Source organism: Magnolia sinica, chromosome 2, assembly GCF_029962835.1.
Source record: "Magnolia sinica isolate HGM2019 chromosome 2, MsV1, whole genome shotgun sequence".
NCBI lineage: Eukaryota > Viridiplantae > Streptophyta > Magnoliopsida > Magnoliales > Magnoliaceae > Magnolia > Magnolia sinica.
The window spans coordinates 107,162,288-107,174,577 of NC_080574.1; the positions used below are offsets into that span (position 1 = coordinate 107,162,288).

The following is a 12,290-nucleotide window of genomic DNA, read 5'->3' on the forward strand; positions in this document are numbered from 1 at the left end:
TCTGATTAATCTCATATTTTAGGTTTTGCTTAATAATGTTATTTAAAATATCATGAACGAATTAGATTTCTTTAATTAGTTTTTATTTTGGTTTACTTCATCACCAAGTAATAGGTTGCGCATATGGTGCGAGTTTGGGGTATAGGTTTTTTCTTATAAATGGGCACCCCTTGTAGCTTTTTTATTCATTGAAGATTAATAAAAAATTCCTGCGTTTTTCTATTCCTCTGAGTTCTTGATTTATGGAAATCCAATTGAGTGCGAAGCCCTCCCTTCATCGAAGGGCTAACTACCGCGATGCGAAGCCACATCTATCCCGATCCGCCCATCTTCTATCACCCATTCTTCTTACATTCTACAACCATCCTCACTTTGAATCTGTCAGCTTCTGCAATAGTTCTTCTCCCGACAGCCAATTTTCATAATATGGCCATATAGGAGGGCTGAAACTTCGGCGGAGCACTACGCACAAACCGCGCATTCGATCGACATGAAACTTTGGGGTTTTCGAAGCCCTCCCCTGGCCGACCAAGGCCAAGGAGGTGCTTTCCGCGTTCGACACCCCCTCGCACATGCGACAGGCCTGTCCTGCTGTCTGCGCGCAAGAACTATTTCCGGGTTCAAATTTCCGTCATTTTACTCCTCTCATACCTCCTCCCTAACTTTAACCCTAGATTGCATTACTTTCAATTTATTTGCCCCTTTTCTAATCCTAGGGCTCTCTGAACTGAAACTGGTGAATCCCTTGGATTAGGGACTGATTGTTGTGCATGTGTGGATGAGTTTTACTTCCCTTTGAGTATCGTTTGGCTCATAATTTTTATTGATCCAGCCCTAACATGTGTAAGCCTGGACCCGCACAGATTCCCCTTGCTTGAATGTTTAAACTTTTGTGTGGGATGTGGAAATTCTATGTGGATGTTTCTGAATTAGTTTGATCTAAAGCCTGAGATCTTGCATATCATAGTTTAATTTTCATGTCCTGCATCATCATATCTCATGTGTTTTCCTATTCACTTCAATGAACCAATTGTAACACTAGTGATTAAAAGCAAAAAGAGAGGCTCCTATTTCCAAATCCAAGATTCTTTTCTTTAGTAAATATCACCAATAGAATATATTTAAACATATATGGGGGAATGCTAATGTCCCAGCCTTCAGGGGGATGTTGGCAATATCCTCAAAGCTCTTGAATGACATGTGGAACAGCCAAACATGGATCAGGACTGTCCATTCATTCAATACCACCATTGGTAGGGCATGATGCCAAAGCCGCATCAATCGGATGATCCAACAATTCAATCAATAGAATGAGAAGTGGATAGTCGAGATCGAATGGAAAAACAAAATAGGTCTAATCATAATCTTCTGTTTTTTTTTTTTTTGAAAGGAATGTCCAATCATAATCTTGAAGCATATATTTGATAGACCCCACACTAGCTTGGCTGTGATTCTGAAGAAACGCTTTGGTGATGGTTAGATGATGCTAAGCATGATCTATGGCTTGTAAAACACAGAATGGAAAACATTCAAAGAGTTGGGAACTTAGGATCATCTGATTGTGATTTTCCATCATGGCCAGCCCATAATGGTATATCGATGATCGATTGTCCCACACATCAATTTAACGCTTTGCTAGTGTGCCCATGAAGGTGGGGATGTTATCATTTCCCTATATACACATACACACACACACACATGCACACCATACACACGCATAAAATAAAGGATGAAGGAGATGACAGAAGACTGACCACAAAATATATTGCAAAGTTATCCTTATCCTCCATGTAACTAGACTTCAGTTTAAAGCGGATCATATATATAACCCACAAGGTTGTCATTAAAGCAGCCGAGTCGAGCAGTGTGTGTATATCAAATTCCATAACAAAACTGCAGTACAGTCTAACAGCTAAAAACATAGCTGTTAATTCCTGAGATTTGAGCGATAGTCCTGCAAAGAGTTCAAAGCTGCAGATGAAGAAATGAGACATGAAAATCAAGGAGACAATTGGATGCATGATAAAGCAATAATAGCCACCAAAATGGTGATGAAAGAAACAGAAACCATGTACTACAAGAAAGAAAAGACAATTATTCCTACAGCATTTTGAAGTTCTTGAGAGAACCAAAAATCTAGGCTGACAGAATGTACCCTCTAGAGCCATGCCTAATGCGCGCGCGCGCGCGCGCACACACACATATTATATATATATCACCAATATGATTGATAACATTGCTAATAAGTAATATCTCACAACATTTTTTATATCTCAAGGTAGAAAATATCACGAGATATTGACAACATCCCTTTAAAATAAGTACAATCTACACACACACACACACACACACACACACACATAGGGAAATGGTACTATGAGGTCGACCTCATGGGAACTTTCCATACCTAAGCTTGATGAAATGTTAGACATGATGGCTAAATCCACCATTTTCTCCAAAATAGATCTCAAGAGTAGGTATCACCAAATCCGTACACGCCCCGGTAATGAATGGAAGACAGCCTTCAAGATGAAGAATGGGCTATATGAGTGGCTGGTCATGCCTTTTGGCTTGACTAACGCACCCAGCACTTTTATATGGGTGATGACCCAGGTCTTGAGAGCATTCATGGAGAAATTCTTAGTGGTGTACTTCGACGATATTCTGATCTATAGCACCACTAGAGAATCACACCTTGAACATTTGAAGTTGGTCTGTAGTGTCCTTAGGGCGGAGAAATTATACGCTAACCTTAAAAAGTGTTCGGTCATGTCCACTCAAGTTATATTGTTAGGGTTTATAGTGTCAGCAGAAGGGATACGTGCAGACCCAGAGAAAGTCAAGGCCATAGTTGATTGGCCTGAACCGAGGAACATCCATGAAGTGCGAAGCTTCCAAGGCTTAGCCACATTCTATCGTCGGTTCATTAGGAGTTTTAGCACAATTATGGCTCCCATCACAGAGTATATGAAGAAGGGAGAATTCGTGTGGTCGAAAGCCACAGGTAAGCTTTCAAAGAAATTAAGGGCAAGATGGTCGAAGCTCCCGTAATGCGTCTTCCTGACTTTTCTAAAGTCTTTGAAGTTGCGTGTGATGCATCTGGTGTTGGTATGGGTGGAGTCCTAAGTCAAGAGGGCTATCATGTTGCCTATTTCAGTGAAAAACTAAATGAGGCAAAACAAAAATACTCTACCTATGATAAGGAATTATATGCGATAGTGCAATCTTTGAGACATTGGCGCCACTACTTCCTACCGCAGGAATTTGTCTTATTCTCTAATCATGAGGCCTTACATTATCTTCACTCCCATAAGAAACTTAACCCAAGGCATGCTAAGTGGGTTGCGTTCCTTCAAGAGTATTCGTTTTTCTTAAAACACAATGTCGAAGTAGAGAATAAACCAACTAATACCCTTAGCCGTAAAGTGGCGTTGCTCAATTATTTGAGTGTAGGAGTTGTCAGGTATGAGCAACTGAGAGACGAGTACCCCACATGTCCAGATTTTGGGGGTACCTATATGTCACTCTCGAGTGATCAGCAAAGTGTGGGAGATTTCGTGTTGAGAGATGAATTCCTTTTTAAAGGAAATCATTTATGTATTCCCCGTATGTCCCTCCACGAATTCTTCATCTGAGAGCTTCATTCGGGAGAGATAGCCGGCCACTTTGGTTGCGATAAGACTATTGCCCTTGTATAGGATCGTTTCTACTGGCCAGGTCTCAAGCGAGATGTCGCCAAAATTTTAGGGCAATGTAGAACGTGTCAAATGGCAAAGCAGTAAAAGAAAAATTCTAGATTATATACGCCATTACTTGTGCCACATGCTCATTGGCAAGACATTAGCATGGATTTCGTGCTTGGGCTTCCCAAGACGATTAAAAAGCATGATTCCATTTTTGATGTTGTAAACCACTTCTCTAAGATGGCGCATTTCATCCCATGTTCTAAAACTTCGAATGTGTCTAATCTTGCTAAGGTCTTTTTTTATGGTGTGGTCCGTCTCAATGGTTTACCTAAGACCATAGTGTCTGACCGTGATATCAGATTTACCGGCTATTTTTGGAAGACACTAGCACATGATGGGACCACGTTTGCAGTTTTGTACTGCATACCACCCCCAAACTAAGTTGGTTAATCACAGCCTTGGAAACCTCTTATGATGTTTAGTGGGTGAACATGTGAAAACTTGGGATTTGATTCTACCTATGGCCGAGTTCACCTAAAACAGTTCAGTCAATAAATCTACAGGGTTAAGTCCATTTGAAATTGTTAGTGAGTACAAACCTCGGATGCCCATAGACTTGTTACCCACGTCAGTTACCCAAAGATCTTCTGAGTCAGCCGATGCATTTGCATGACACATTCATGACTTGCATGCACATGTTAGACAGTGAATAAATGCAAGTAATGATAATTATAAATGTTCAGCTGACCAACATCGTAGGTGGACAGAATATAATGAAAGGGATTATGCAATGGTTAGAATTAGAGCAAAGCAATTTCTTCCGGGTTCCGCAAAGAAATTACAAGCTTGCAGTACTGGACCATTCAAAGTATTGCGTAAAATTAGGTCTAATGCGTACAGAGTAGACCTTCCACCTGAAATGGGAAAAAATCCGACGATCAATGTGGATGATCTAGTCCTCTATCCTAAGCCTTCCATTGTTTCTTCTTCCCACCCTTGGCCACTTTCCGAGTTTACTTCTCAACCCACTCCATCATCAATTGATCACAAAGAAGAGATTGAAGGGATAACGGATAAGGAGATTGTTTCCACACGAGATGGGGGCTTCCAAAGGTACCTTGTCAAATGGAAGAATAAGCCATCATCCGATTTCACATGGCTTACAGAAGTGGAACTACATCGGATTGATCCAAACCTTCTCGAGACGGACAAAAGTTTTAACTCTTTGGAGCCGAGTTCTTCTCACCCGAGGAGAGTTGATGAGGACATCAGACCCTTCAAAGTTTATCAAAGATGAAGGCAGCCGACAAATACATCTTTATGGCTCGATGATGGTTCGTGGCACAACTTAGGATTTTAAAGACCTTACACGTGTCCCTGGATTAATTGAAGGCCCTACATTAGGAGGTCACATGTGCAGGATGAGTTAGAAGACCGATCTGTTACGCAGGATTTTTTTTAAAAAAAAGTTTTGTTTTGCACTTTTTTTCTTTTGTTATAGGGGTAGTTTAGTCATTTTCTTTTAGATTCGAATTTTATAAATAGGATGTTTTCTACCCTAAACCCAATGATGTTTTTTAATGAAAGCTTGGTACCTCCTTCCCCTTTCTCTCTGTAGTAATTTCTTATTTTCCCCTAATCTCCTCTTCTTCTAAATTTTATTTCTAGCCCTCCAACCTTCTTCTTCTCTTTTTATGTCTAGTATTCTTTGATTGTTATTAACCCTGAAAATATGAGAATTGATCTCAACCCTCTCTCTGATTTTCCAGTCGTCCCTATTCCAGAAATCATTTGATTTCCTGGACCAGAGAAGCTACATCGATTGTTGGATTGAAACCATGCAAGATCGGGAGGTCCCATCCCTCGCTGGATCTAATCCACGCATGATTTGAATACGGTACCGCGGAATTGTGATGATGGTCTGCAATCATTGCATGTTTCCTTTGTTATCATATTTACTATGATGTGGAATGTTGAATATTTCAATTGATTTGCTTAGTTTATTTCGCTAGATAATTTCTGTGCTCACACATGCATTCTAGTTTAGACCGTCCTACATCACCACCCCCATGCCAAGCCAAAAACAAGCCATCAATGGACCCTAGCAACACCAAATGAATGTGAAAAAGGTCAAAGAACCTCTCCCAAACTGATCTCGTGAATGCGCAATGGATAAACAAGTGATTTACAGATTCCACATCACACATGCACATAGGGCACGAAATAAAGATGATCAACAACCACGTCTAGAGATTGTCAATAGTAAGGACTCTGGTCCTTCCCACAACCAGGCGAGTGCACAAATTTCTATGGAACTCCATACTGCCAAACATGAGTTATACAGCTCGACCACGCATCTAGCGAAACTTGAGCAAGCAATACGTAAAAGGATCAAAAGGTAAAGCGGCCCCCCGACTTATCTTTTCTCCAAAGCAAGGCATCCTTCCCCTCAATCACGAGGTAAAATCCATGAAGATTTTGAAGAATCCAAATGAACTTGTCCAGCTCCTCTAAGGTTTGCCTTCGAAGCTATCCTTGCCCATCTCAGTAATTCAGCTTGAAGTGGTTCCTCTCCTAACCACACATCCTCTCAGGAGTGGATTCTTTCTTCATCCCCTACGGAGAATGACAGCCACTCATTGAACTTGTGGGCAACGCTTTCCATCACCTTCCAAAGGCGAGGCTTTGTAACAAGATGACTCCATGAACACCATCCCCCCTTCTTAATCCAAAGTTGCTAGCGTACACGAACTACCACAGACTAACTTCCTCCATCCCAAACCTCCAAAACCACTTCCCTAATAAAGCTAGATTCATCGAGCTCGAGCTTTTAATACCAGCTCCCCCTTCTCCATAAGGCCAAAAACTTCCTCCCACTTCAACAGGTAAAATTTCTTAGTATCTGCAGCTCCCGACCACAACAAATCAAGCCTCAACTTTTCCAAACGAGCCAGCATCGACTTTTGATATCTGAATAACAACATGAAGTGTAGGGACATGTTTGACATGGTAGCTTTGATAAGTGTGATCCTATCACCCAACGGTAAGTGCCTGCTCTTCCATTTGGACAGTTTCTTCTCCACTTCCTCTATAAGCCTGACCCATAAGTGTTTCGTCAATTTGCCCACACATAAAGGCAACCTGAGATAAGTAGACAGAAACGACCTGACGTTGCAACCGAACACACCTGCTAACCTCCCCACCTCTTCCCTTAGCATGCGCATCCTTAACATTTCACTCTTCTAAATGTTAACTTTCAACTTTCAAGCCAAAAACCACTTCAAAGGCCCAAGCTTCTAAGACGGCTCTCCCTTCCTCCCACTTCAACAGGTGAAACTTTTGAATGTCCAAAAATCCCTACCACAAGAAATCACACCTCAGCTTTTCCAAACAAGCTAGCACCAACTTCGAACATCTTAATAATGACATCAAGTATAGGGGAATGTTTAACATGATAGCTTTGATAAGCATGACCCTAGCACCCAACGATAAGTGCCTGCTCTTTCAACAACTGAAATTTATGAGTATCCACATCTCCCTGCCAAAAGAAGTCACGCTTAATAGGCCAACATAGAATTTGGATATCTTAAAAACGATATCAAGTATAGGGTCATGTTTGACATGGTAGCTCCAACTATAAGTGCCTACTCTTTCATTTAGACAATTCCTTCTCCACTTTCTCTATAACCCGGTACCATAAATGTTTTGCCAGTTTGCCCACACATAGCGACAACACGAGATAGGTAGATGGAAACAACCCAAAGCTGCAACCAAACACACCTGCTAACCTCTTTACCTTTTCCCTTCACATACGAATCCCCAACATTTCACTCTTTTGGATGTTAACTTTCTTCTCCCCAAACTTGTGGCGTGAATCGATGCACTCATGAGCAGTGAGCACACTATCCAACATTTGACCTCTCGATACAAAGACGCTGTGAGTGTTAGAGATTACACATGAAAGGACCGTGCGAAACCTGGTTGCTAAAATCTTTGCTAGAATCTTGTACAGCCTCCCGATAAGACTTATCAGCCTGAAATCCTTCAAACAATTGGACCATTCTTTCTTCAAAATAATGAAGATGGAGCTCCCTAATTCTGATACTAGCTAGCAACTTTTAAAGAACTTGACAATGAGGTTGACCACATTGCCTTTGAACTCCCAAGAAAACTCCATATAAAAAGCAAGAGGAAACCATCTAAGCCCGGGGCTTTATTCTTTCCTAGCGCATCTGCTGCTGCTTTAACTTAGTCCTCCATGGCCAGCTTTTCTAATGAGCTTACATCTGCTTCAGATAGGCATATGAACTCCAAATTGTCGAGGCATGGTCGTCCCATCCCTCCCCTGACAACAGCTCCTTGTAGAAATCAACCACAGCCTTACAAGCCATCTCTTTATCTTTCATATGTTCTTGTCCACTGTTATGCTTTGAATTCTATTAAATCTGACTAGTGTACTTGCAATGGCATAGAAAATTTTAGCATTCTTATCTCCATCTTTAAACTAGGCTGCTCTCGACTTTGCCTCCACTTTACCTCTTCTTCCTTCAATCTATTCTTTTACTCCAACAAAAGAGCCTCCCTAGCCACCTTATCTTCTTCAAACAACTCCCCATCCACATCCTTGATGTCAAGAGTTTAGATACCCAGCAAGATGGAATCCAAATCTGCCTCTCTCTTCCTTAGCACCAAGGGTTGCCATTCATTTATCTTCCCTTTGAGCAATCTTAGCTTATGAAAGAGGTTGAAAGTGGCAAAACCTTCCCTTTGAGCAATCTTAGCTTATGAAAGAGGTTGAAAGTGGCAAAACCTTCCACCTCGGAGGATTTCCACCACTCCCTAACTAGCCCTCGAAACCCCTACACTTTCAACCAAAGGAACTCAAAGCGAAATGGGCGAGGCCCCCAATTATCCCCTACCACCTATAGAAGCACCCGGCAATGATCGGAAACCAGCCACAGCAGGCCTTTTTGCAAGGCCATAAGGAATTTATCCACCCAAGACGACAAGACCAAAAATCTGTCAAGCTTGGATATCACTGCCCTCTCCTTGATGATGTTTTCCTTGAAAACATTAAAGCTCAGAAGATCCTATATCAAAAAATGGCCCACAAAATAACAAAGAAGAAAATCCATATTGAAAAGAGTTAAATGATAAAGGGTTTGGAATATTCCGATCTTCTTCAAGATTGGAAGATCCTAAACTTTCGATGAGTGGATCACAACATAACAATTAGATGACGTCCCATGTTAAAAAGAGGTAAATGATCAAAGGAGTAATTATTTGTTCTATTCTTTTCTTTTTCTTTTTAAATGTACCCCCAATCCACAGTAAGAGTACCCAGCATAGAAATGGTTTGGATCAATGGCTATAGCCCGGATATTTCATACAACAGTAGGTGGGGCCATATTTTAGTAAATATCCCTTAGGAAACCTTTTTTTTTTTTGAAATTCTTATCCTCCCCATCAAACGGAGGTGCCAAATTTAATAGTTCTAAATAACTAATTTAGATATATGTGCATTTAAAATTGGTTCAAAACGTAAAAATACTCTTTTCTTTTCTTTTTTCATATTGAATTCCCCTTCATGATGCTAAATCAAAACCAACACTCAATTTATCATCACTTCAGTTTCAGAACAAAAGCAGGAAAGAAATATTAAAAAGAGAAAAAGCTGGCGAGGCTAATCTGTCATGCTGCAGAATCCACTGCCTGGCCAATCTGCACTGTCAAACCAATTTTAATTCCTTTCAAACAGACAATTAGAAGAAGAAAAAAAAAAATCAACAATGCACTGCATCAAACAGAAAGATAAAACAGGCAGCTGGGTTAGGCACCGTTTCTCATATCGAAAGGTCGGTCCATACAATGGATGGTCAGGATGACCTAACCATGGAATGGCAATGCAGTAGCCACCTATGCAATGGATCCTGCAGCAGCGACAGACACAAAACCTACCCGCCTCGCAGCATTGATGATGATGATGATGATCGTGGTGATGATGATGGTACCGGCACAGGTCCTCTCCTTGGTGAGCTTGTAGATGAGGACGCAGATTCCGATGGCGTGGCATGTCTCGGCAGCGACGAAGAGATTGTCGTGATCATGGACTACGAAGCGGAGGAGGACGAGAGCGGACATGCCCGACACCACTGCCAAGAACGCTTTCACCTTCGGAGGCTGCCTCCGCACCCATCCCACCACCGCGCTCGTTAAAGACCTCTTATTTGATAATCCCCTCATCTTCTTCTCTCTATCGGATCTTCCGTTCGTGGTGGTCGTGAAGGATAAAAGCTGGGGTGCGTACTTTAAGAAGGAGAACAAAAAACAAGCGGAACTGAGGGTGGTGAAGGATGAGAATCCCGGTGCGTAGGTTAAGACGGGAAAAGCGAGGCCGATAAGAGGAGGCAGATGGACGTTGCAGCGGTATAAAATAAAATAAAATAAAGATGTAGAATAGGTGCGTGGAGCACTTTTATTTATTTATTCCGGCGGCACACGTTAGTCGGGAGCGCGCAAGGTTATATCAAGCAGTCGGTGAAATCTGCCGTGTCCCGATTTGATACGCCGGGGTGCGTGGGCCGCACTTGGTGGAGCAGAAATCAGCTGCTCCTGTCGCCACATTTCACACCGGGAAAAAATGATCCTGCGCACCTCGTTTGCATTTGACACGGATTGCGATGGAAAGCTAGGTGGGGCCCACCGTGATATTTTTTAAGAAAACCACTCCATCCACTATTTTCAGATCATGTTAGATGCTACGGCACGGGCTAAAAAATGAGCCAGATCCAAAATTCAAATGACCCACACGACAGAAATTAGTAAGAATTGTACGTCCACGGTTGAAAAAATCATCGACTAGGGAAGTTTTGGACCAAGCTAATATTTGTGTTTAGGTAAATTTTTTACCATAGATACCACCTTTTATCCACCTCACCTTCATCGGCCAACCCTAAATTTTCATAACGAAAATAGACTTCCACCGTAGGAATAACTATTTCGGACGAAAATAACTCTTAACTTTTTCACCGTCCGTACTTTAATAGGAGGAGTATTTTCATCCGTCCGTAATTTAAAATTTTACTTCGGTGTTCAAACTTTGTGACGGTCGGAAAAAAAAAAAAGCCTTAAAAGCTAAGTGTCTACAGTGCTAATTGTTTGTTTGTGTTTTCAGTCCATCCCGGTAGGAATGATCTGATGAGCGGTATGGATGGCATATAGATAACATTGTGGACCCAGGGAGATTTCAATGCCCAGAATTTTCCTATCCACTTCCTGTCTTGCGGCTCATTTGAGTTTTGGATCTGGCTGATTTTCGGGCGACATGATCTGGATGAACGGATGTACAGGGTAGATTTCTCACAAACATCACAATAGGCCCCACCTATCTCCGCTTCTGTTTTGCGTTGCACGTACACGATTTTCCGGCAAAAGTTCCTGCGCAAGTATGCCTAGGTGGGACCAACCGCTATGTTTTTTAGAAATCCACTCCGTCCATCCTTTTTGTTAGCTCATTTCATGATAAGTTTCAAAAAATCATTAGGATTCAAAACTCAAGTGGGTCGCACGAAATGGGAATTTAAGAAAAGAAATTCCAACCATTGAAACCTCTCCGGCTCCACCTTGAAGTTTATATGTCATTCAAACCTCATGCTTGGATGAAGTGAAAACATAACAAATTTCAAATTTAGGCTGATACAAAACTTTTATGGCTAGTAGAATGTTTTAACGGTTCTAGCTGAAAACCCACTATTTCCTCTCGTACGACCCACTTGAGTTTTTAATCCTCCTGATTTTTTGTCCCACGTTATTAAATGAGTTCACAAAACGGAAACGGATGGATGGAGTGGATTTCTCACAAACATATCGGTAGTCCCAACCAGCGTTCTTCCTGCCAAAGCCTTTTCCAGCAAATCCGCGTCCGCGTTGCACGAGCAATGGTGCACGTGTAAGAGCGTGTAAGAGAGGTCACTGACCGACCCACCTTGACCGACGCCCATCGGTTTTCCAATGTATCGAAATTCCCGAAGCTACCCGTAAGCTTCCATCCTCGTCCGATCGTACATCTCCCCGCGATACGCCGGGACTCAGATTGCGTGGTGCAGTAGAATACAACCGCCAAGTCCGTATGGAGATGGTAAAGTTCCGTGGCCCACACCGTGATGTATATGCATATCCACCCCGTTTATCTATTTTTTTCAAATAATTTTAGATTACAAGCCAAAAATTAAATTAAATCCAAAGCTAATGTAGAGTATACCATAAAAAGTAATGGGTACAATGATGCCCTATGATACAAAAAATTGGTGCCTCTTCCAACGTCCTATCACGTGCAAAGGAAGGAAACAAAGGAGACCCGAATTGGGGACCCTCCAATACTAAAGTCAGTGATAGAATCATACTAGAAGGTTTCTAGGAGAGTTTTCTACGTATCTTTCACCTTGGAGGTCTCCTGTATTTATAAGAATGGGAGAGTCACATCATGCATGGATTCTTCTCCTGATATCTTGGAGATTTGATATTAATCCGTTTTTGGACTCCACCCGATCCCGAGAACTTCGGGATCGAGGATCCTTTTACTAGATTTTTGGGACAGTGTTTTTA

The 12,290-nt window shown here is 41.7% G+C and overlaps 1 protein-coding gene across 6 annotated transcripts in view; it reads right to left on the bottom strand.

Moving 5' to 3' along the window:
• LOC131237352 (uncharacterized) overlaps positions 1-10,175 on the bottom strand; it is a 28,452-nt gene extending 18,277 nt beyond the window's left edge. The window contains exons 1-2 of one of the 6 annotated variants that reach the window (XM_058235066.1): positions 9,698-10,167; positions 1,755-1,954 (exon numbers count right to left, since the gene is read on the bottom strand). In XM_058235066.1, the coding sequence (XP_058091049.1) occupies positions 1,755-1,954; positions 9,698-9,929 (432 nt within the window). In that variant the 5' untranslated portion in view covers positions 9,930-10,167. Of the gene's footprint in view, positions 1-1,754; positions 1,972-9,644 lie in introns of all 6 variants that reach the window. The other 5 variants (XM_058235063.1, XM_058235064.1, XM_058235069.1 and 2 more) reach the window with 5 other exon arrangements.
• Positions 10,176-12,290: the final 2,115 nt, after the last annotated feature.